General features: G+C 51.9%; 2 protein-coding genes and 1 pseudogene across 2 annotated transcripts; 2 read left to right on the top strand and 1 right to left on the bottom strand.

Annotated features, from left to right (window-relative positions):
• Positions 1 to 10,943: 10,943 nt before the first annotated feature.
• LRRC24 (leucine rich repeat containing 24) lies at positions 10,944 to 15,668 on the top strand. The gene is made up of 4 exons (XM_036741130.1): positions 10,944 to 11,109; positions 11,489 to 11,767; positions 13,144 to 13,312; positions 14,710 to 15,668. Exons 1-4 carry the CDS (start codon positions 10,945 to 10,947, stop codon positions 15,666 to 15,668), a joined length of 1,572 nt encoding a protein of 523 aa, XP_036597025.1. The 5' UTR covers position 10,944.
• A 1,918-nt stretch (positions 15,669 to 17,586) lies between these two features.
• LOC118843789 lies at positions 17,587 to 19,639 on the top strand. The gene is made up of 2 exons (XM_036751565.1): positions 17,587 to 17,998; positions 18,256 to 19,639. The coding sequence occupies exon 2, from the start codon at positions 18,292 to 18,294 to the stop codon at positions 19,426 to 19,428; it is 1,137 nt and encodes a 378-aa protein (XP_036607460.1). The 5' UTR covers positions 17,587 to 17,998; positions 18,256 to 18,291; the 3' UTR covers positions 19,429 to 19,639.
• A 71-nt stretch (positions 19,640 to 19,710) lies between these two features.
• Positions 19,711 to 24,448, bottom strand: LOC118836358 (annotated as a pseudogene).
• Positions 24,449 to 25,809: the final 1,361 nt, after the last annotated feature.

Here is a 25,809-nt window from a genome sequence, read left to right as displayed (position 1 = left end):
CTTCCTCTAGAGGAGACTAAAATTGTTAGAGCAAAGAGACAGGAGCAGTTGTCTTGGGCTGTCCGGATAAAGTCAGAAGCTCATAACAAGGGCTGGTGAAAACCTATTGGCCTTTTTAAAGAATGCACAGAAATAGAATAAACACCAGAAAGCATCACAGACAAGCAAGAAAGCTTTGAAAGTTTCGTGTTGAATTTATTCTAAACTTACAAAGAAAAGCAAATTGTACATGATATTCCCAATTTCATGTACAATCTTCTTCTGTTCTACCATGTGTACAGAAATATGCTTTTACTTGGTATTTGTTAAGTCCAGAACAAAAAAAAATGAATTAAAAATGTGTGATAGGGTGTGGGGGTGGGGACAAGCCTATGTGCATAGCACACTCAGCCATGAAAGGAAGGACTGTGAACCTTTCTCCCTGAATCCTCCTGTGTAGTGACCAAGGAGACAGGAAGAAAAGCATCAGGCAGAAAAGACAAAGTATGAAGGAAAGAGGATGTCTTGAGAATGAGAGCTGCCAATTCAAGAACCCTCCAGCCTGAGGGGCTTTTGAGGGACTACCTTATCAGAAACACGCATGCACACACACACACACACACACACACACACACACACACACACACACACACACACATTCTCGCGCTCTCTCTCTCTCTCTCTCTCTCTCTCACACACACACACACACACACACACACACCACTCCTTTGTGGAGCAGAGGTGATTCTGAGAGTTGAGGGTAGCCAGTTTGCAGTGGTAGCAGAAGCCCCTCAGAAATATAATCCTGAGTGTGCCTTATTGGGGCCTAGTGCTGTTCTCCAGTCTCTCTGTAAGGGATGAGGCTAGAACAGGCAGAGTCTTCACCAGCTGCCAACTCAATGGGGACCCAGCAAGAGAGAGGGCAATGACTTGAGTCCCAACCACCTGTCCTGGTGGTGGTCTGGGGAGAGAGAGAGACCTGGTGCATCAAGTTGGTTTCATCTACTCCCCTACTTAAGAGAGGAAAAAGGTGGGGGCAGTGCCTAGACCAGGGCACCCCAAGAGGGGAGAGCTAGCCCAGGTCCTTTTACACTATAGAGAATGGGGCTGAGCCTAACAGTGGGTCACAGGAAATGTTCAGTACCCTTCTGAGCATCACACTTGAATCTAGGTAACCCGATGGATGGAAGGCTAGACTTGGAGTCAGAAAGACTTGAGTTCAAATCCTGCCTCAGACACTTGCTAGCTGTATGATCCTGGACAAGTCATTTACTTTCTCTCAGCCTCAGTTTCCTCATCTGTAAAAGGCAGATAACAATAGCATCTACCACAATATGGTTGTTGTGAGAATCAGCTGAGGTATATGGACAGTGCCTCGCAAACCTTAAAGCACTGTACAAGTTTCAGCTAGTATCAGGATATGCTGGTAAATGTTTAACCACCAGCTTAAAAATGGAGATTTGTTTTTTACGGGACACATTTGAAGTTTAATCTACATTATTAACATTTTCTTCATCAATTAAGTCTGGACAAAGCAATAAATCAAGCGCCGATTTGTAGCATTTGTCAATTCCCAAGGTCTGAGTGCTACCACTGAAAACGTCCATCAGGAGCCTGTAGGAGCTGGCTCCAGAACAACCCTGACTTATCATTACCCCGGTGCCTTCCAGCCAAAATGGACCTTTGCTCTTCCTGACTGCCCTCACTCCAAAATCACATTGTTTCTGTTCTGGCTGGAAACTCTGAGGGCCTCCCCTACCCACACTGATCCTTTTGGGAAGTCAAACGAGGCTGTCTTTTGCCTCAGTTCTTAGCCTTTAATCATTGAATGGGTGTTGCCTCAGACAAACTGGGAGAGACCTGAGCTTAAAAAGGCCAAGTTCTCCTCACACTGCATTCAGGGCCAACACCAGTCATCCTGCCCTGTGTCTTGCACTGGACTCTGATGACACTGGAGGAGAGAGTGGGGCTGATGACTTTGTGCAACTCTGCCTCACTTAAATCCAGTTCACTTGCAAGTCAAGACATCACCCTCCTGATGTCATTGGTTCTCTTCAAGAAGGAAGGACGAATGACAACAACAACTGCACAATCCCACTCGTGCTCACCTGTTCCCTCTCTGAAACAGTGTCTTTCAGCAACTCTGACCCGGCTTTCCATGGTGCTGGCTGCTGTTAGGGATGATCTTCTCTGGAAAATTAGCTTTAGAGAACAGAACAGCAATATTCCTGAGAACCTCTCCTTCTCTAAGAGCTCCTCAAAATCAGAGAGCATTTTCTTCCCTCGGTCCTTTATCTAAGGAATGTTAGAATAGAAAAATTTGGCTGGAAGGAAGGGAACAAGCATTTATTAAGCACCTACTGTGTGCCAGGCACTGGCTAAACACTTTACAGGTATTATCTTATTTGATCCTCACAACAACCCTGGGAGGTAGGAGCGGTTATTATCCCCATTTTACAGCTGAGGAAACTGAGGCCACAGCTCTCTCCACTGTGGCACCAGCTGCCTCTCAGCCCACAGTTGGGGGAGGCCATCAAAGCACAGTTTGGACTCTGAGGCACAGCAGCCCCTTCTGTACGTGATGATGTTTCTGGCTTGTACCACCTGGTGGCACAACATCCTTGGCCCCAAATCCAGGCTCCTCCCAAAGCCCTCTGGGGATAATGATAGCATTAGCTCACCTTGTCGGATGTGTCAAGGTCTGCAAGTGTTTTATGTGACGTGTATGTATGTACGTATGTATGTGTGTGTGTATGTATATATATATATATACACATATATATATACACGTACATACACATATGTGTGTGATCTCACTTAATCCTCACAAATGGATGAGGTGGGTTTTACTGTTGCCCTCACTCTACAGATGAGGCTCTTAGAAGTTATGTCTTGTGAACGTCAGTGTCTGAGGTGGCATTTGAATTCAGGTCTTCCTGCTTTGAAGTCCAGAGCTCTCTCGCTCTCTCTCTCCGCTATACTCTGCCCACAACTTCAGGAATCCAGCCATTCCACGTTTGGACAGTTCTTCATTGTTAGGAAGTTTTGCTCTTATGGAGCTGACGTCTGCTTTTGCCAATCACCCAGCTCCCGACTCTGTCCTCCGGGGCAGAACAGAACGAATCCCCCACAGGAGAGCCTGACCCTTTTCAATCTGAACATGTCCAGATCCTTCAACTGATCCTCTGAGGGAGTAAAGTCTTCAGCCTGCTCCCCATTCTAGCTGCCCGCCCTTAGACGTACTCCAGTTCATCCATGTCCTTCCCGGAAAGTGACACTTCACTAGCGAAAGGAACATAGTCCTCTAGAGATGATCTGCCATGGCCCTCTTATTCTGGACACTATGTGCTTTACTTTTTTCAACTGCCATGTTACACTGTTGAGGCATTGATCTTGCGGTCCACTAAAACCCCCAGATTCTTTTTGTAGGAGCTCCTGTCTGGTCATACATTCTGTATTTGCACAGCTGATGGTTTCTGAACCTTGCTGTGGTACTTGACATTCATCCCCATTAAGCTTCATTCTATAACACTTAATTGGAGAGTAATGTATACAAAAAAGTAAATACCAATATGTATAAAATAAAGTCATTTTGGGAGGGGGAGTATTAATAACTAGAGGAGTCAGGAAAGTCTTCTTACAGAAAATAAGACTTGATCAGAATCTTGAAGGGAGCTGGGGATTCCTGAGGGCAAAGAAAAGGGTGTGCCAGGCCTCAGGGATATTCTTGGCTTGTTTTGTTTGTTAGGAGGGGTGTTAGAAAGAGTGACTTTAGGGGCAGCTAGGTGGCACAGTGAGTAGAGCACCAGCCCTGGAGTCAGGAGGAGCTGAGTTCAAATCCATCCTCAGACACCTGACACACTAGCTGTGTGACCTTGGGCAAGTCACTTAACCCCAATTGCCCTTTGTGACCTTGGGCAAGTCACTTAATGCCAATTGCCCTGCCTTCCCCAATGCAAAAAAGAAAGAAAGAGGGACTTCAGAGGCAGAGGTCAACTCACATGGCAGATTAGCTGGATGGTAACTGGGAAGCAAGAGTCCCAGAAGGCATATAAGCATGTATGCTGAAGTCCTTGGGTGGCAGTGGAGAGAAGAAGTGTGAACCAAGGACTGAGTGCCTTGAGAAAGGAGAGAGGATGGCCCAGAAGCTGGTAGACAACTGCTACCTGGATCTAGATAGGGTAGGAGGAAAGGTGACTGAATAACGGTGGTAGGGGCAGGCGAGCAAGGTGGCAGTGAGGATCGGGAGCATGGTGGCTCCTCCTGGTCCATGGTGTCTGAGGGCACAGAGAAAGTGCATCCAGGATACAAAGTCTTCCGGGATAAGTTAAAGGTGTGATATAAATGGCAGATTATTAACAAGAGAACTGGGTTCCATAGGACAGAAGAGAAGGATTGGCCAGAATCGTGGGGATGATGGGGATGGGGATAAGGAAGGGAGAAGTGGCAGGCAGCAGGGGAAGAGAGTCTGCCTCTAGGCATTTTAGGGCTCAGGGATTCTGCCTGGAGAAGAGTTTCCTGACTACAAGACCTTAGAGTGAGATGGTCGCAGTCATAGCAGGTGAGGCCCAGGCCTCAGTTCGGAGGTGATATGATTATTATACCTTGAGGGAAAGGTGGGGGCGGTGCAGTGTGGAACCTGAGCCAGACTTGGGGGTCAGATGAGCTAATGTCAAGAGGCCAGGGCTGGAGGCTAAAAGATAAAAAGCCTGCTGTGTCCTCCTGGTTTGTACTCAGACTCTACAGAGGACCATCCCATCCCTTTTCCACACCGTAGATGCCATATCCTTTGAATCTATCCTCAAATAACTACCCCTTATACCATAAACATTTTGGTTTTTCTGCTCAGGATTTTCTCCACCTCCGATGTGTTACCTGTTTTTCAGTCTGAGACCTTCCCATGATCTAAAACCTGCTCCAGTTTAGTGCAATGCATTGGAAGTTTTTCTGTGGCTTCCAATCCCCTTCTTAAAGATGCTTCAGTCTAGTAACAACACACATGAACCTTTGTGAGTCGAATTTATATATTCTTTGGGGCCTGCTCAGCCATTTAAGACTTTAGGAAAGCAAGCCCCCTAGGCCTGGGGATAAGAGAGAAGTAAGTGGGAGGCCTGAGATAGCAAAGAAAATAGATTGTCAAGGGGAGGCTGGAGGGTTGGTGAAGGGTTTCCCTTCCCTACTGACAGGCTGGCCTCTGCTTAGCCTAATTGGACAGCTGCAGCTCCTTCTTGGCCCAAATCACATGTAATTTAACCTCCTGACAAGACTCTGGCATAGAGGGAGAGGGAGTGCTGAGCAGAGGAGAGGGAAGACGCAGCCCAGGCAGGAATCTGGGTCATGCCAGACTATCCTCATTTCATTTTTTGACAGGATTACTGAACTAGGAGATGAGGGGAATGCTCTGGATATCTAGATTTTTAGCAAAGCTTTAGATAAAGTATCTCAATATTTTTGTGGAAAAGATAGAGAGATGGGCACTAGACAATAATACAATTCAGTGGTTTCAGAACAGGTTGGATAGCCAGTCTCAGACTCATTAATGGTTCGATGTCATAGTGGCAGATGTGGCAGTGGAGCACCCCAGGGATCTGTACTTGGCTTCATTTAACATTTTAATTGCTAATTGGGATAAAAGGATAGAGGGCACGCTCATAAAACTTGGCTAACACACTGGACAACAGAGTGCCAAATGGAAGTTGAAAAAGGAAAATTTAGTCTTGATATAAAGACTAAATTGTCTAAACAAGTACAAGATGGAATGTGGCGGCTTGGTGAAATAGGAGTTGTTCTTTAAAAGATCAGGGGATCTCAATGGACTGCAAGCAGTCAATGAGTCAGCAGTATGTTGAGCCCCATTAAGGAGGCACAATCTACAGGGACAGGCCTCTGCCCTGGTCAAACTGCAGCTGGAATGGTGTGTTTGTCGGGGTTTAAGAAGGACATTGATAAGCTGGAGAATGTTAAGAGGAGGGAAGCCAGGATGGGGAAGGGCCTCGAGACCTTGTTATGGGAAGACCAGCCTGGAAAAGGGAAGACGGGGGGAGGGAAGAAGGAGAAGATAGGAGAGCTGCTTGTGAGCATTTGGCCGGCTGTCCCGAAGAAGGGGGAACCAAGAGCAATGGGTGGAAATTACAAAGTGCGAGATATAGACCTGGTGTCAGGGACAACTTGCTATTGATTGGATCTGGACAAAAGTGATACAAGCTGCCTCCACAAGTCATAAGCTGGCCTCCTTGGAGTTCTTCAACTAGAGGCTGGATAACCACTCATTGGCTCCATTATAGGTGGGATTCCTTGCGGGCTGAAGTTGGATCAGATGGCTGCTAAGGTCCTTTCTAACCCCCAATTCTGAGATTCTTTGAAATTCTTAGCTAAAATCTAGGTAAACCCATTTTGCAGACTGCTGCATAGAGATCAGGTGATTTGTTTGACACAGGCCACATAGCTACTAAATGGTCAGACCTCATCCTGGCCTAGGAAAACAAGGCTGAGATTGAACATTTGTTACAAATAATCCAGGCACTGGGCCATTGGCTTCAAGGGCTATTTACTGGGTACCTACGACATGAATTGTGCTATGTACTAGGCACAGAAGTGGAAGACACACTGTGCTGTGAATGGGGGCAAGATGACCAATGAGACAGCAGGATGCAGTGGAAAGACCTCTGGACCTGGGTTCAGATTCTGCCCCCACTAAACTTACTACCTGTGGGATCTTAACTTCCCTAGCCTTCCCTTTCCTTGTTTATAAAAACAAGGTCAATTGGACTAGATGAACTTTGAGGTTTCGTCCAGCTCTGAATCAATGATCCTTTAACTGCATTTCATTTCTTCTTCTTCTCCAATTTGTTTCTTCTCCTAATTTTGTTTGTATCTATCCATGGAGTAAACCAAAAGGAAATGTGATTAGAGACCACATTTCTTCTTTAGAATAAATAGACAAATCCTGTCTACAGCGTTGCTTTAACCTAGCAATCTAAGGACCCATTAACGGCTAAGCCATTTAAGGCGGAAACTGCACTAAGAATTTTGGGACATTCTGCATAAAGAAGAAGGAATGTTAATTTGGCCTGACCAGATAAGGCTGTGCTCAGCCTCTGTGATCACCATTTCTTTTTCTAGATGTTCACTAACTGCTCCTTTAATAACATGTTCTGTAATTTTGTCAAATCAAAGCCAAATTCACTGACCTGAAGTTTGCGAACTGATTTGATTCCCTTTTTAAAAAATCGACCTGCATGCATTTATTATGTATTATTTGGCAGGTAGCACGGCACCCTGGATAGAGAGCTGTCCTCCAAAATGGGAAGACCTAGGTTCAAGTCTCCCTTCTTACACATACTATGTGACCTTGGACAAATCCTCAGTCTCCCTGTTCTAGGCAATTCTTTAAGCTACAAAGAAGGTCAAGAACCTGCATTAGTGAAGGGAGTTTCCTCACCTGGAAGTTCTCTATACCGGTGAGACCCAGGTTCAGTCCCCATCCTAATCCCTCTAGGCCAGTCCCTGATTTTCGTAGGTAAGGATGTTTGTCCTTTTCTGCTCCTATTCTCCAGAGTTTATGTATGATCACGGCCATGGACTTATCAATCCTATCCACCAATCCTTCTAGAGCCAGAGGGGAATGGGGTGTGGAGCGAGGGTGTAGGAGCAGCTAAGTGGTGAAGTGAGTAGAGTTGCTAGGAAGTTCCTGGAGTTAGGAAGACCTGAGTTCAAATCCAGCCTCAGAAACTTGATAGCTGTGTGACCATGGGCACGTCACGCAGTCTCTATTCTGCCTCATTTGTAAAACTGAATAATAATAATAGTCATAATTATAATAATAACAACACCTGCCCCCCAGGGCTGTCGTGAGGCTTGAATGAGATAATGATTGTAGAACACTTTGCGCAGGGCCTGGATGGTGTATAAATGTTATTATCTCTCTGTCTCTCTCCCCACTCACCTGCCCCCCCTACCCTGTGCATCTCTGTCTCTCTTCTCTCACCCACACTCTATCTCTCTGTGTCTCTGTCTGTCTGTCTGTCTCTCTCCCCACTCACCTGCCCCCCCTACCCCGTGCATCTCTGTCTCTCTTCTCTCACCCACACTCTATCTCTCTGTGTCTCTGTCTGTCTGTGTCTCTCCCCACTCACCTGCCCCCCCACCCCGTGCATCTCTGTCTCTCTTCTCTCACCTATGCCCTCTCTGTGTCTCTGTCTCTTCTCTCACCCATGCTCTACCTCTCTGTGTCTCTGTCTCTTCTCTTGCCCATGTTCTCTCTGTCTCTCTCTCCACTCACCTGCCCCACCCCATGCATCTGTGTCTCTCTTCTGTCACCCACACTCTCTCTGTGTCTCTGTCTCTCTTCTCTCACCCATGCGCTCTCCATCTCTCTGTGTTTCTGTCTCTTCTCTCACCCATGCTCTCTCTATCTCTCTGTGTGTCTCTGTCTCTCTCCTCTCCCTCCCTCCCCCAGGTTGTAAATATGGCTAAGGAGTCAGAAGCGCACTATAAAAATGGGAGTGGGAGCTGGGGCTAGCTCAGCTGCTGCCACCCCCAGTCACCCAATGAGTAGAGAAAGCCAGAAATCATCTCAGCTCTCAACTTTCGTCCCTCGGGGAGGTGCCTTCATTGCCTCCTTCGAGCTTCCTTTTGAAAGTTGGCCCAGCGTGGGGGCAGTCTCCTAGCAGGTGCTTAGGCAGTGCCCACATATGGACCCACTGTGGCTAGGGGAGCCTCCTGCCTGGCATCTGGCGAATCCTAGCCACGTGCTACTCAGTTCTCCCTCTTTACCGCCCCAGCAGTCACTGGATACAGGCATCTCCAGCAGCTAGGCTAATCATCTGTTTCTGTGGAAGCTTTCTGGCCTCTAGAAGAAAAGGATGGGGGTTGGGGAAGAGATTCCTGCCTTTAAAGAAGGGTATGGGAGGGGCCAGATCTAGACTCTGTAGTGCTAGAGACAGGGACAGAATCACAGCAACACTGGCCCTGGCTAAGGGGCGAAGGAAGACCATGGGAGAAGGGACTTCTCCGGAGTCCTGGAGCCCAGGCATCCCAGACCCTTGAGTTCTATCGGGATCTCGAAGAAACCCAGTTCTTCAGCAAGACCCAGGATGGCCAACCCAACATGCACCGAGTCACGTGTCAGATTATAAAGATTCCTACTTTTATGTGGGGTGTACCAGCTGCTCTGACACCTCTTTTAGCTAGGAGAGTCTGCAAACATTACTTTATTTCCTGACAGTGAGGGTACCTCCCCACCTGCAGCCAAAAGGGAAATGACCCTGGGCTGGGGGGTGAGAAGAGAAGCAGAAGGAAGGAAACAAGCATTTATTAAGTACCTACTATGTGTCCAGCACTGTACTAAGCACTTTATAAATATCACCTCATTTGAGACTCATGACAACCCTAAGAAGATGTTACTATTAGGCCCATCTTAGAGGAGTGAAAACCAAAGTTATGTGACTTGCCCATGGTCACAAAGCTAGGAAGCAACTGAGGCTAGACTGGATCTCAAATTCAAATTCATGACCCCAGGCTCATGCTCTGTCAACTGTCACCTAGCGGCCCCGAGAGCACAGCAGTCCACAGCAAGCAAAGGGGTTCAGCATAAGAGAAGAGCCCAGGATTCTCCCCCTCCTCTGTCCTCTCTCCTCCAGCAGCCCCACTTCTTCACTGTTGTGATTGGAAGCAGCCCCAGATTTACTCCTCCTGCCTTCACTCCCTGCCTTCTGCATAGACCACCAGTGGCCTCAGCTGGAGTGGAGAGTGAAGGCCCTGATGGAGGCCACAAGTCCAGATTAAGTACCTTCTCTGGCCTCCTCAGTCTCATGGCCAAACCACGTCTGACAAGGTGCGACGCAGCTTGGGGAGAGACCTGGAGCTGGGGAAGCTTCTGGCCTGACCAGCCTGGGAGCCCAGGGTACAGTGACAACAGTAATAGTTCACATTTGTTTAGTGCTTACTGGGTACCAGGCACCACGCTGAACACTTTACAATTAATACCTCATTTGATCCTTACAACTGTGTGAGTTATTCTTATCTATGTGTTACAGATGGGGAAACTGAGGCAAACAGAATTGACTTGTCTGGGGTCACCCAGCTAGTCTGAGGACTTAGTGGGCATCAACCCAGACTCTGGGGTGTGAGATCCTGACCCTGAATGAGGCTGTTCCTGACCTCATCCCTAGATTAGTGCAACTGGGATGATGAGCTGGTGTCCATCTAATTTGTGGAGGCCAGCATTTACTCAACAAATATTGGTTAGTTATTTACTATGAACAGGACGAGATAAGATAGAGACCCTGCCCTCTCACTGCTGAGGCTGGGGGAGGGGTGGGAGTGGGGGAAGGATAATACAGACAACTATATTCCACATGATCATATCCTAAGTGCATTATGGAGCTGCAAGAGAAAAGGCGTGTGAGGTCCAAGGGGGCAGGTCTCAATGGAGTGGGCACATTAGGAATCTCTCATGAAAGTGGCAGAGCCAGGCTTTAAAGGCTAGGGTCAGCAGACAGAGGGAGGACCAGCCATGGGGATCAGCAGGTGCAGCAGTGAGACAGTGCAGTGTATGTTTGGGGGGGGATGGAATAGTCCAGCTGGGTGAGAGTGTAGACTGTGCAGAAGCCTAGCAAGTCAGTGTGGTGCCCTGTTGGGGAGGGCCCTGCATGCTAGGCATGCAGTAGTGAGGCACCAAAGGCTTTCAGGCTAAAGAGTAAACAACCCAGATTTTAGTATAAAGAAGACAGTATGGGCAGTGTGTGAAGGTGAATGGCTTGGGCAGGGAGTGTGGGAGTGGTTATGAGATCCAGTGACTGAGGGCTTCTCCTTTTCCTCCCAGATTCACCTGGGGCAGAAGAACCAGAGCTAGCACCTTGGGGGTGGGTGGTGGGTTGTATATGTGTGTGAGGGTACTGGCTCCAAGGGCAGGCCAGGGGATGGGAAGGGACAGCCTCTGTTCTCTCTGGCAGCTCCTCTAAGATGGCCTTGGGGGAGTCCATGCTGTCCAGCCTCCTCCCCATCCTGAGCCTCCTGCTGCTCAGGGGCCAGGGCTGCCCCACTGCCTGTCGCTGCTACAGCATGACTGTGGAGTGTGGTTCACTGAGCCTACAGAAGGTCCCTCCTGGGATTCCACCCATCACTCAGGTACAGTATTGGAGCTCCAGAGGCTCCTATCCCCAGGGAAGGCTGTGCTGGGCTGGGCTGGGCCTGGCTGGGACCCTAGATCTCTGGGGAATAAGTGGGATCCAGCCCAGGAATACCCCAGGCCATAACTGTATATGATAAGAATTCCCATTCCCATAGGTCTTTTAAGGTTTACAAAGCACTTTCCTCATAATAGTCCTGTATGCTATATCATGCAGAAGTTACCCTCTTTTTACTGATGAGGTCTGGGGCCTGTGGCTCGGAGGGGGAGGTGACTCACTTTGGCTTCCCTCGCACTGAATGACTGCTACCCTTCCCCATTCCCAGACTGAGCAGGGATCCCACACTTGACCCTGGTGTGTGTATGTGTCCTCCCCAGACAGTGTTCCTGCAGGATAACAGCATTACGCAGATTCACCAGGCAGACTTGGCCTCACTCTCGGGCCTGCAGTATCTCTACATGCAGAACAACAGCCTGTGGGCCTTGGAGCCAGGCGCCTTCCTCGGCCAGCAGCAACTACTGGAGTTAGCCCTCAATCGCAACCGCATCCACCTGCTCACCAGCAGCATCTTCAAGGGCCTGGACCACCTGCGGGTGCTCTACCTGGCAGGGAATCAGATCACACGGCTCCTTGATTTCACCTTCTGCTACTTGACGGTGAGCATTCCATGGTGTTCCAGCCAGGCCCAGCTCTGAACGGTATCTCTCCCCCTGGCTCCCGTCCACCCATCCGTCCCTGCCCGGTAGAGGGCAGCAGGGAAGCAGAGTAGCCTCAGCAGGCACCCAACCGAACTTGGAAGTGGATGAGGGTGAGGGCTTGGGGGATCTAGGGAGTCACTGCTCCAACCAAAGCCAGAGCAATTCAACTCAGTCCATTTCCACACATCTTTATTAAGTACCCACTAATTTCTAGAGGAGATCCAAAGTCAAAATAAAAGACCATCTCCGCCCTCATGGAACTCACAGTCTAATAAGGAAATAAGACTCAGATAAGCATAATATACATTAGGACAAGAAAAGTGATCCAGAGAGGCACAAAACAAAGTTCGAAGCCAGGCCTAAGGGCAAAATTGTTATTGACTAGGGACACACGGGAAGCCTCCATGGAGGAGGCTGGAGTTGAGCTGATAAAAAATGGGTAGAAACACGATAGAAGAAGACGAAGGAGGAAAGAGGCTGGAGACAGCATCGCATGAGATGGGCAGCGCTGGGGGAGCGTGTGGCAAGGCTGGGAGAGAGGGCGGTGCCGTGCAGTACTTGAGTGCCCTCCAACAAGCACGGAGACAGGGGCTGATGGCTCCCATGCTTGTGGAGGGGATACGACAATCACATAAACAGAGAGATGCTTCTCTGTTTTCTAGCACTGGGATAGCTCTCTATGTGTGGTTTCATTTGATTCTCATTACTACCCTGGGAGGCAGGCAACAATACAACCGAGGCTGAGGTCAAATGCCTTGCCACTACCACCAGTCTGAGGCAGGATTTTAATTCAAGTTTTTGTGCCTGCAGTCTTATCTACCGAGCTGTGAGAAAGCACTAAGAAGAAGCCTGATTTTCACTTGGTTGGCAAAAGGAGCCCCTGCAGACCAGAGGGTGCTGGGAGGAGAGCACTAATGTTCAGGTGCACATAGGCACCGCTGAGGCCACCTAGGTCAACCTCCTCACTGTAAAGACCTAGGTTAAGTGACTTACTCAAGGCCACAGTGACCACAATGGCAGTGCCAGGGGCAAAACCACAGTCCTCTAACTCCAAACCCTGCTTCCAAGTCCTCAGAGAGCTTGCAGCCTGTTGACCAGGCCACTGACTCGGGCCACACTGAGTCCTGAGCAGCAAAAAAAAAGGCCTTTTTCGGTCCCCAGATGTGAGAGGGGGGAAAACTCCAACTCTTTCCCAACCCCCCTGCCTGCCAGTGATCCCCAAGTAGTCTTTGGAAGGAGGAGGAGGGGAAGCAATATGAGCTGGTGAAGATTATCACAGAGGAGACTTCCTTGCTGATCTTCCCTCCTTCCATGGTCCCTCCCCTCCATTTCAGAGACTGCAGGAGCTGCATCTGCAGGAAAACAGTATTGAGCTGCTGGAAGCCCAGGCCCTGGCTGGCCTCTCCTCCCTGGCGCTGCTCGACCTCAGCAAGAACCAGCTGAGTACCATCAGCCGGGACTCCCTGGTCCCTCTGGCCAGCCTGCAGGTCCTCCGTCTCACAGGTACTGCATCTCACTGGTACTGTATTAAGGGCAGGAGGAGCAGAGTTGCAGAGGAGGAGAAAGCAGGGCCCAACCACCCTCCCTGGCCCTCCTTCCACACATCTACCATTCCTAGCAGAGATCACAAGTCACAAAATGGACACACACACACCCCCTGAAGGACTGTCACATCACATGCACACACACGAAGGGGCCAAGTCTGAACTGGCTAACGACAGTAACTCACTCTTCTGTAGCACATTCAGATTGAAGGGGAAAAGTGAGGACAGTCCTCCCAACAATACTGGGAAGGAGGTCATTGCAAATTATAGAATATTAGATTTCAAGTTGGAAGGAGCCTTAGCCATAAACTAGTTCAGACCCCTCTTTTTACAGAGGAAGTAGCTAAGCCTTTGGAGTAATAGCTCCATTTTTATCAGTGGGAAAACTGAGGTCATGTGACTTGTCCAAGGTTAAACAGGTAGCTAAGAGCCCAGCTTCTCTGACCAGATCCAATGTCCCACACTTTTTGTTGAGGATGGCAGAGCTGGATCCCCAAAGGGAAAATGAGATTCGTTGACCTTTATTGGACTTAAATTACAGCTTTGACACCAAATAACCCCTGAAGACTAAAAGGATAGCAGGGGCTTGCAGAACTGTCTCTGGTCTACCAGGAAAGAACAAATTCATGAACACTTTTCACCATTTTACAAACGACTGAATTCTCCCATGCAATCTATTTCTTTGCTAAGTGACTCAGTCATACATAGCCCATTGGGATTTCCAAATCGGGCTCAGCCCAGTCCCCTGCCTCCCATCAAGACCCCTGTGGATGTGCTGGACCCAGCAGTGATGTGAGCCTCTGCTCCAATGGACCAGGGTGACTGCCCTGCCTGTCTCTGTGAGGATCTAGGCTTTAACCTGGAGCCTCCACAGTGATCCTCATCCTGTGATCAGGCCGTCCAGCACTGGGGGTCCTAGTTCATGTGGGACAGAGGAGGATAATGAGGACAATCTCAGAGAGGGTTTTGTGTAGCCGGGGTGAGTCTAAAGACAGTCCTAAGGCAGGGAAGGGACTGGGAGAGGGCAGAAGGCAAGAAGAGTATGGGGGGGGGGGCGGAGAATGAGGACAGTCCCAGAGAGAGTGATGTGGGGCTGGGATGTGTGAAGATGGTCAGGGAGTTGGGGGCGAGGAGTAGCATAGGGCCCAGGTCTAGCCTGGCTTTGTTGTTTTTGTCAATGGTGAGAAGTATGCACTTGTCTCTGAGGAGGAGGAAGAGGATGGTGAGTCAGGAAAGGCTTTTCAGGGGATATGAACTTGTGGCAGTAAGACATAGGGGGAGGACCTTATGCATGTGTGGGGATGTACGTGGGGGGTGGGGGAGTGAACTTCACTGACTTGCCTCTTTTCCCCTCAGAGAACCCCTGGCGCTGTGACTGTGCTCTGCACTGGCTCGGAACCTGGATCAAGGAAGGAGGTCAGAGACTCCTCAGCTCCCTGGACAAGAAAATTGTGTGCTCCGAGCCCCCACGCCTGGCCCACCAGAGCCTCCTGGACATCTCAGGCAACAGCCTTATCTGCATTCCCCCTACAGTGCACGTGGAGCCACTGGAGGTGATGGCCCGGCTTGGGGATGACTTGCGGGTCTCCTGTCAGGCCTCGGGTTACCCCCAGCCTCTGGTCACTTGGAGGAAAGTGGCCCAGTCCCGAATGGGGCTGCCTAGAGCAAGTGTCCGGTTGGTGGGTGGGGTCCCGGGGTTGAGCGAGGGGAGTTTAGGGGAGCATTTGGCCTCAGACACAGGGAGCGGGATGCTTTCCCTCACCAACATCACTATGGCCCATGCTGGAAAATACGAGTGTGAGGCCACCAACCCCGGAGGCAGTACCCGCGTGCCCTTCCACCTGTTGGTGAACTTGTCCCAGCAGCAGCCACCCCGGCCCCCTGCCCCGGCCTCTGGAGCTGTGAGCCGGGAGCCCCTGTATGAGGCGGGCAGCATGGACTTCCACGCCCTGGGCACGGCCACGCAGACGGCCATAGCTGCCGGCATCTCCCTGCTAGCCCTCACCGCCCTGCTGCTGACCATCATGATCTGCAGAAAGCACCGGAAAAGGAAAAAAGCCAAACAGGAGGAGAGTGTCCTGTACGTCAATGACTACTCAGACGGGCCCACGACCTTCGCCCAGCTGGAAGAATACCGGGACGAGCGGGGCCACGAGATGTTCGTCATCAACCGAAACAAGCCCCTCTTCCCCACCTACGAGGATTCCGGGGAGGGGCCGGCCGCCGGCCGCCCGGGCCTGGTCCCCAGCTCGGAGCCCCTGCAAGACCAGGGCCTCTTGTTCCAGCCACAGATTGCCTATGAAATCCACTGCTGAGGGCCTGGGCTGGACCAGAGGGCAGGGGAGGGTGGGGAGGGGGCAGCCCAGGGGCGAGCAGGGACGGGATGTGCAGAGACCAGAATGGGGAGGGTACTGCAGAGACCCCCGTGTGCAGAGACCAGAATGGGGAGGGTACTGCAGAGACCCCCGTGTGCAGAGACCGCATGTACAGAGACCAGAATGGGGAGGGTACTGCAGAGACCCCATGTGCAGAGACCAGAATGGGGAGGGTACTGCAGAGACCCCCGTGTGCAGAGACCCCCGTGTGCAGAGACCAGAATGGGGAGGGTACTGCAGAGACCCCATGTGCAGAGATCAGAATGAGGAGGGTACTGCAGAAACCCCCGTGTGCAGAGACCCCCGTGTGCAGAGACCAGAATGGGGAGGGTACTGCAGAGACCCCCGTGTGCAGAGACCAGACGTGGGGAGGGTACTGCAGAGACCCCGTGTGCAGAGACCCCATGTACAGAGACCAGAATGGGGAGGGTACTGCAGAGACCCCGTGTGCAGAGATGGGGCATGACATGGGGTGTAGAGATCCCCGTGTGCAGAGATCAGAATGAGGAGGGTACTGCAGAGACCCCTGTGTGCAGAGACCCCGTGTGCAGAGACCAGAATGGGGAGGGTACTGCAGAGACCCCGTGTGCAGAGACCAGACGTGGGGAGGGTACTGCAGAGACCCCATGTGCAGAGACCCCATGTACAGAGACCAGAATGGGGAGGGTACTGCAGAGACCCCCGTGTGCAGAGACCAGACGTGGGGAGGGTACTGCAGAGACCCCGTGTGCAGAGACCCCATGTACAGAGACCAGAATGGGGAGGGTACTGCAGAGACCCCGTGTGCAGAGATGGGGCATGACATGGGGTGTAGAGATCCCCGTGTGCAGAGATCAGAATGAGGAGGGTACTGCAGAGACCCCGTGTGCAGAGACCAGAATGGGGAGGGTACTGCAGAGACCCCGTGTGCAGAGACCAGACGTGGGGAGGGTACTGCAGAGACCCCATGTGCAGAGACCCCATGTACAGAGACCAGAATGGGGAGGGTACTGCAGAGACCAGAATGAGGAGGTTACTGCAGAGACCCCTGTGTGCAGAGACCAGACGTGGGGAGGGTACTGCAGAGACCCCGTGTGCAGAGATGGGGCATGACATGGGGTGCAGAGACCCCGTGTGCAGAGACCACAATGGAGAGGGTACTGCAGAGACCCCTGTGTGCAGAGGCCAGACGTGGGGAGGGTACTGCAGAGACCCCGTGTGCAGAGACCAGAATGGAGAGGGTACTGCAGAGACCCCTGTGTGCAGAGACGGGGTATGCAGAGACCAGACGTGGGGTGCGGAAGCCGCGGGATCCCCGGGCTGGGCAGGCACAAGGGGAGAAGGGCTGCTGCCCCGGACCCCAGAGACTGGCTGGACTGACGGGGTGTGGTTGGGGGAGGGGGACAGGGGTTTCAGGGCAGCAGCAGCAGCAGACTGCGGCTGATCACAAAGGGAACTTGGTGCCCAAGCTACAGCCGTGTTCAGTAGAGCCACGGGAGCCATAGGGGTGGGGGTGGGGGCCCCTGCACAACGGAGGCCTTGGGCAGACAGCCCTAGGCAGGGATGGGCGAGACTCCTCCGACGGTCGCCTCTCTCAAAGGAGGCAGCCCCGGCTTCCTCACTGGACCAGACCAGCTCTAAGGTCCCTGCCAGCTCTAAACCGGGGGAAGGGGCTGGGTGTTCGAAGGGAGTAAGTTATCCAGCACCTACTACGTGTCAGGCCCTGTGCTAAGCACTTTACAAATATTGATCCTCATAACCACCCTAAGAGGTGGGATTAATATGCCCATTTTATAGATGAGGGAACTGAAGCAGACAGAGGTGAAGTGACTCGCCTAAGGCCATGCAAGTGGCTGAGGCTGGATTAGAACTCGGGTCTTTCTGACTCCAGGCTCAGCGTTCTAACCACAGCGCCTCCTAGCTGCCTCGGCTCTGAGCCGTGCGCTCCCGAGCCGATGGGTCGCCGGAAATCACTCCCACCGTAGCCCGAGGCTCTCACGTTTTCCTGAGTCCCCCCACTCCACCCCGCCAGGGGGCCCTTCGCACTACCCCGTCAGCCTCAGAGACTCCCTAGTCTCCGGCTTACGTCACTTCCGTCAGAAGAGGGCGGGAAGGTGTCGCTCTAGGCTGCGAACTCGTCTGCTCCGAAGTGAGAGCGGAGTGCGCGCGCCGACTGCCGACTCCTGAAGGGCTCCAACCTGGCTCCTTCCTCCCTCTTCTGGCGGTTTCTGAGACGCGCTAGGCTGGCGCCGCGACAGAGAAAAGGCATCGCCCGTGCCCGGAACTGCCAGGTAGGGGGTAGCTGGGATGGAGGACCAGCCGGCTGGCCGGAGGGAGGGGCCGGCCGCGGTGTTCCCATGGTGAGGCGGGCCGCGCTGTAGGGTGGGTGACTCCCTCCGAGATGGGCTGGGCTGGGGTGGAGGTGGAGCGGCGGGCCCAGGCCTCGGGGGCGGGGCCTCGGGGCGGGAAGCCGCGCTGGGGGCGGGGCCTGGGAAGGGATGCGCCGGGGCCGTTGGGCTCCCCTTACCCCCGCCATGCCCTCTCGCAGGACGCCGCCGTGCCGCGGAAAGCCTCGGCCGCAGGGATGCCCCGGAAGCGGCGGCGACGAGGCGGCGTTTGCGGCGCCCCGACCCCGGAGGAGGGCCGTGCCGGCGGGCGCGGCGTGTTCCCCTTCGGGCTGCTGCCCGTGGACTGCCAGCTGCACATCTTCTCGTTCCTGACGGAGGCGGAGAAGTGCGCGGCAGCCGAGGTGTGCCGCGCCTGGAGCCAGCTGATGCGCACGCCCCGCCTGTGGCGCACGGCCGACTTCATGCGGCTCGGCGCCTTCCAGTCGGGCCTGGAGGTGGTGCTGGTGTCGGCGCGGGAGTTCGAGCGCTGGAAGGCCTGGGTGCACCAGTATGCCTACCACCTCATGGCGCGCGGGGCCAGCCTGCTGCGGCTCCGGGCCAGCTTCAACTTGGCCGACCAGGGCGCCCGCTGGGCGGACTTCCTTAGCGGCTTCCTGGAGGGCGTCCACTGCGGGGATCTGCGGGACCTGGAGCTCAACTGGACCCTGACGCACCTGGAGCCCCCGGACTTCTACCCGCCGGGCGTGTGCAGCATGACCCAGGTGAGCCTCGCCAAGCTGGACCAGATCCACAACTTCCAGGTGCTGCTGGAGCAGCTGCTGGTCCGGGCACCCCGCCTCAGCCGCGCCAAGCTGCCCTTTGACTGGTCGGCCCAATCCGTGGCGCTGCTCACACGCTTTCAGCAGCTCCGCACCTTGGAGCTCAAGTACTTCTGGAGCTTCAAGGGTGTGTGCCCAGATAGAATGCAGGAACTGACCAAGGCCCTGCCCAACCTCAAGACCCTAGTCCTGCACGTGCTCGTGCCCGTCAGAGACCTGGGTGTATCCTACGCACTCGAGTCCCAATCCCTGGAAACTCTAGATGTATCCCAGAGCCGGGGCCTAGTGTTCCGTCACCTTGACCTGCCGGCACTTAAAGCTCTTCGGGTAAAGAAGACAGTCCGGGGAATCATCCTCAACTGCCGCACACGCCTGGCCCTACAAAGCCGCTGGGCCTGCCTCTACACACTGTTGTGCCGCGGGACCCCTAATCTTCGAGTCCTCAATAACCAGACCCTGCTGCCTCACTGGCGGGAGCAGGCCTATAAGGAACTGCACGCCTTATTACTTCAGGCCTGCTATTGTACCCGCCACTCAGATACCTGGCTCCTATAGGGTTGGGGAAGGACCCCCCCCTTCCCTTATTGTCCTTAGCTCTCAGGGTATGGGCCCACCGAGCAGTATGGAAAAGTTACCCTGCCCCTCAGACGTACTGGGTTGGAAGTGAGGGAAGTGGGGTTAGGGCTGAGGGAATGCTGAACAGGGGAATCTGGGTTCGGTGGGACTGTTTGTAACAGAGGAGACCTTTACATGGATGTTGCCTTTATTTTTGGTGTTGTGGTCTGTGAGCATCTGTCGTGACAGGTGGGGAGTGGGGAAGAACACTAGGGGAGTGACCAAGAAAGTTCAGGTTTTGTGAGTTTATTACATACAAATAAATACCCCCAGGAAAGCAGAGGGTTCCCCTCTCCTTGAAAGTCAGAACTTCTGGCCCTAGAACAACTCTGCCATTATGTCTGGCATGGACAAGGCATAGAAAGTCTATAACCCCGTTACACAACCCATCCAGGAGCATATACTGAGTATGGCCCATTCTGGTTCTGCCAAAACTCAGAGAAGGAGGCACTCACCTCCTTGGAATAATACTGCATCAGTAGCAAAGCAGAGGAATACTGCCTCTCTTTGCACTTCTCCTCCCCACCCTTCTACTCCATAAATATAAATATACAGATACTACAGGCTGAAGTAGTCAAAACGGTTGTGGCCATAGATATCCATGCTCCATAGCACACTGTGGCGCCGTCTGGCCTGTAGCAACTACTGCAGCTCAGCTTGCACACTGGCAAGCCTCTCTTCATCCACATTACCCTCTAGGAGATTGGCTGAAGAGGGTGGCCATGGCAGGTCCTTGTAGCAATCCACAGGGATTGGGTGAACAACCAGCTGGAGCTCAGGCAATGCCAGGGAGTGTTCGATCAAGTTCTTCACTCCGGCACTAGCAAGAGGGTTCCAATAGAGACTAAGGTAGCAGAGATGGGTACAGCAGCATAGGTTAGACAAGGTTGACATCCATGAGCTGGCACTCTGTAACATCCAGACAAAGCAGGGAGGCTGAGGCTTCCCTCAGTAGTCTCTGAAAAGGTGCCAGGAGGTCACCAGATAGTTTGTTGCTACTGAGGTCCAGCTTCTTGAGATGGGTGGCATGGGGGCTCTGGGCCAAGTAACTCAAGTCCCCAGGGAGAAGGGCACAGAAGGGAAGTTCCAGGCTTTCCAGAGGGTCCTGTAGACTGCTGAAGAGATACAGGCACTGGTCATTTCAATGGAGAATTCTAGAACAGGAGCTGAGATACACAGACACTCATGGCTAGGTCAGGCTACTCCCGTACTCCCTCTGGCCATAATTAGAGCCCCCAAACCAGGCCCTAGGGAAATAGAGCTTTAGGAGGAAAAGGCATGTGCCATCCCAGCATTCCTCTTAGAGATTCTAACCCCTCCTGCTGTGCGGAAGCCTCAAGCTCTAGACCATACGTACCTGGATCTATTCTGTCCCTATCCAATCTCCCCAAGCCATACCACCCTGAGAATGCCTCTTTCCTACTGTGTTAACCATCTTCCTCCCTCCCCCAAATACCAAACTTCTACTTGGGGTTGTTTTTTTATCCTACAAGAACCCAAGTACTCATGGGGAGTAGTAAGTAAAGTCCAAACAACACATGCACCATCAAATAGCAGCTGCTACCTTCCCTTACTCAATACCCTACTTTCTGAGTTCCAACTTGTCTTGCTTCCAATTCAGGGGCCAAGAAGGCCAAACTAAGCCCCCATCCTGTGATCCTTTGGAGACATCCTGCTTTTTCTCTTCCCAAAAAAGAGCTAGAAAATATTTGTTGTTCAGTCATGTCCAACTCTTTGTGACCACAAACTCCATCCATAGGTTTTTCCTGGCAAAAGTACTAGAGTGATTTGTCATTTCCTTCTCCAGTGGATTAAGGCAAGCAGAGGTTAAGTGACTTGGCCCAAGTCACATAGCTACTAAATATCTGAGGCTGTCTTCCTGACTCCAGGCCCAGCACTTTATCCACTGTGCCACCTAGCTGCCTCTATCTGTCTCCTAGAAAATATACCCGATGAGAAACCAAGGTTGAGGCATGGGCCTCTCACCTGCCTCTCCCACATGATAAAAAGGCTAGTGCTTGGGGCCTAGGTCCACTCACCTAAGGAGCTGATGAAGGCGGCCTGAGAGTTGAGAGGAACCCATGTTGAGTTCCTTGAGGCTCCTCAGCTGGCCAATTATAGAAACAAAGTTGGAAGTTGCCTTCTGCCTCAGCTGTGAGCCTCCGCACATCCACATTGCTGTATTATAGCTTCAGGCTCAACAGGTGGGTGAACTTGGCCATGTGGGGCACGAGAGTACACAGGTCTGACAGTCCCAGGTTGTAGGTGAGAAGGTCCACCTGGCGCAGACACACGGGGTCCAACAGCTCCAAGAGAGCTACAGTGCTAGGACCCGACAGTGCCTCAGCGCAAAGGCCCCTGCAGCGAAGGCGAAGGGGGCCACAAGTGCTGGCCTGGAGAGCCACTTTCAGGAGACTGTAAGAATTTTGGTTCACCAGCAGGTCAATGTGCACTTCCACAGGACTAGCGACAGGGACCTGAGGATCCAACTTTCGGTGCTTGGCCAAGCGTTGAGCTGCTCTGGCCAGAGTCCTGGAGGCAAAACAGGTCTTTGCCACTAAGCTAGTCCACATGCTCCTAATTGTGGGGTCCTCCCTGCAGCTGGCATCCAGGAAGCCAGTCATGTCCAACACTTGAAGCTGAGTCCTGCAAGGAGAGAAAGGTGAGAAGGGCTAAGACCATGATCTGGACAGCTTACTCTGGTTAGGAAAATAGGGCCAGCAGATGTCCCAGAGGAAGATCAGGACTTTGGGGCCCCAGGCCTAACTAGCCTTCTTCCCCAAACATCTCTAGCTCAAGGTCCTGCTCCCAGTACTTAAAATGCTCTCCCACCACAGTCTAGGTGTGTAGATATCTAGTTAGTCACAGACCCAACTCTTCCTTCCTTTTTTAGCATTCAAGATTCTAGTCCAAGGGTGGGGAACCTGCAGCCTCCAGGCCACATGTGGCCTTCTAGGTCCTTGGGTATGGCCTTTTAACTGAGTCCAAATTTTACAGAACAAATCCTTTTATTAAGGGAATTTGTTCTGTGAAGTTTGGATTGCAAGGGCCATACTTGGGAACCTAGAGGGCCACATGTGGCCTCGAGGTCACAGGTTACCCACCCCTGTTCTAGTCTGAGTACCTCCTTCCTTTCCTTAAAGTTTTCTCCATCCCCACCCTGACAGCCAGATCCCAAGAAGGTATGTGAAAACCTGCCAACCCCCAGAAGTAAAGACAAAATTTAACCAAATAAGGGATGGGGACACTCCTCAGACATCCCAGGAACAACATAAATATTCAACCAATAAACCCCTTTGTCAATGATTCCTTGGTGTTGCTCTCCAGTTCCCCAACTCCTCACATTTAATTAATTATCAGGTCCTAAGTGTTTCTATCTATACAATATCTCTATCCTCTCTTCTCCACAACCACCTCCAATACTCAAGTCTATGACTTATTACCATTGACCTCCATGGACTCTTACAACCTAGCGGCACCCTATTTCCAGGATGTCATCTAAAATTAATCCATCACATATGTTAAGTTACAGATGGATTGATATGTCTTTGGTGAAGGGAGTTCAATCACAGATCTTTGATGCAATGACATCAAGGACTCATAGATCCATAATTAGATGGCACAAAGAACAGAACACAGAACTTGGAATCAGGAAGACCTGAGTTTTACTCATAGCCTTGTGACTGTTCGAATCAACTTAACTTCTCTCTGCCTTAGTTTGCTCATCTGTAAAAATGGGGATGATGGCACTTACTTTAAAGGCTTGTTGTGAGGATTAAAATGAGTTAACATATGTCAAATAATTTTCAAACCTTAAAGCTCCATAAAAATGCTAATTATACTTAGAGAGCTGGAAGGGAACGGAAGAGTCAGGTCTTCCCCACTTCCTCTCCAAACCAGAAGACCTCGACAAGTAAATGACATGAAGAGATGCTCTTGAGGAAGATGTTGAGGCTCCAGGGACTCGGCCTTGGTTCAGTCCCTAGTTTGGCAGTACCACGTCAGGCTCCCTTTCTTTGCCTACGCCATGAAAAAGGGATGGTGGCCGGGGACCGTACCTGCTGTTAGATTACCTGCTGGGAAAGCACAAATAGATGTGTTAAGAATGAGCCCAGCCTCAGGCATGACAAGCTTGTTAGACAACCGAATTTGCTCAGAGATAGCTCAGTTTCCCCACCGACAGCTTATTAGAGGCTTGTAAAAAGCTCCCCAACCAACAAATACTTGGCCAAAGTGATCCCCCATTAGGCAGCCCCTGGAAGAACCACACCCTGGTCCTTCAGAGGCTGAAACGGAAGGCTCCAGGGGCTAGCCCAAGACGTCTGTGCCAGGCAATTTCAAAATTGCTTCCCTCTTGCCCCACTCGCTCATTCATTCAACCATCATTTTTATTTAATATTTCCTGTGGTGCCAAGCAATTTCAAAATTGCCTAGCTCTTGCCGCACTTGTTCATTCATTCAACCACAATTTATTAAATATTTTCTGTGTGCAGAGCCCACTGACCTGGTCTTTTCGGACCCTGGAGAGCAGGCTTTCTGCTGTGTTTATATGCATGTTTATGCCACCCCTCTCTAGCAGACTGAGGAATTTACAGGGCTCTTCGAACAGCATCCCCAAGAGAGCATCCCCTTTCTCCATGCCAGCTCCTTGCCCCGGCTTGGCTTACCTACGCGACGCGGCGAGCAGCGCCAGGATCACGGCTTGCACGCTATCCTTCAGGGGCCGCTGGGGCCAGCCGAGCTGCTTGGGCTGGGGCAGCAGCTGCCAGAAGCTGAGGCGCGGGAAGGGCCATGTCTGCACCAGTGCCAGCAGCACCAGCGTTCTGCCGTACATGAAAGCGGCCTGGAATAAGGCCGGGTACAGCTCCCGAGACAGGGAGGCCAGAGCCCGACATGGCAGTTTCTGGTGTCGGGTAACCTGCACAGCACACAGAATCAGCAGCGCCTGCATTTCTGCAGACCCGACCCGGCACCTTTGCGCAGGCGCAGCTCGGCGGGGGGGGGGGGGGGGCCCTCCGGAAGGGAGTCTACGCAGGCGCACCTCCGCGCACCTCCACACACCACACCAAACAACTTTCCAGTCTGCGCAGGCGTGATCAGAAAAAGGACTCTGTGCGGCCTGAGGTCCGGAGGCCAAACTGGGAAAAGGCGGCCGGGCGAGATAAGGGAGGCCAGTCCCACCCTTTATAGGGCCGCCCCTCAAGCCCTGCCTCTACATCCCGCTGTCATCCTCTTTGCGGGAGAAGCCAACAGCCAAGTGCCAAAAACACGGCCTGGAATCTAGGCGGGTGACGATCGCTCAGGATGACGGCGTTTTGGCACTTCATTGGTCGGAGACGAGCCGGCCGAGAGCTCGCCCAGGATTGGCTGTCAGGTGCACCATTCTGCGCCGCCCTTCGTGATTGGCCGATGTATTTTCTGGCTCCCGAGATGCCGCAGGCCTGTCGGGAGCTGCCAGTCTCTTGCCCGGGGATACGTGTGACGGCATTCAGTGCCCCATAGAGGACCCACTTCTTCTCTGCCTGGATCCAGCCCCTTTCTCTGCCCTGCGCAAAGCCGGCCGAAGTATTGCGTTCTGCACCGGGCGACTAGTGCATTCCATCACCTTGTCTCTGATCTTCCCTGTCCCCGCCCAGTCACTGGCTCCTTCCGGGCCGCCTCCTGACATGGACATGCCCATCCTTAAAAAAATTCCCCTTTTGAGTCTAACATTCCCGCAGGCTGCTATCGTAAATCGATCCTCCCTTTCTCAGCCAAATTCATAGAAAGGGGGACCTCTCTATCCTTTACTGATATTCACCCCATCACTTCTCATTCACTCCTTGCTACTGTCAGGAGGTAATAGAGGCTCCTACTTAATAAGGGAGACATGGACCTGGCATGGCTCTACCTGAAGGCAATAGGCTCAGGGGGCCTGACTGCTTCCGCCTACCAAGGGACTCTAAGCTGCCAGGCCTTGTTTTTTAGTTTTTTGCCTAAGGGTTTAATTTAGTAAGAAACATATAACATATACAGTACAAATTTACATGTATATACATATATGCGTGTACAGGATGTTCCTAAAGTCTGGACACAGGCAAAAATGCATATTTTCGAGAAATGAAATGATTGAAATTTTCAACCGCATTAACTGGAATATTAACAAATTACATCTTCAATATGATTTCCATCATTTGTGATGCAAAGGTTGATGTGCTTTGCAAGATTCACATGAACTCGATGCAATAACTCAATAACTCCACGTTGCCGTAGATTTTAGCACATTTGTGGTACTGGAAAAATCAGTTATTGCTAAGGAGACCCCTGAGAAAACCCCAGTTT

Source organism: Trichosurus vulpecula, chromosome 1 (assembly GCF_011100635.1).
Source record: "Trichosurus vulpecula isolate mTriVul1 chromosome 1, mTriVul1.pri, whole genome shotgun sequence".
Taxonomy (NCBI): Eukaryota; Metazoa; Chordata; class Mammalia; order Diprotodontia; family Phalangeridae; genus Trichosurus; species Trichosurus vulpecula.
Note: the sequence above shows the minus strand (reverse complement) of the source record. Positions and strands in the feature narration are given on the sequence as shown.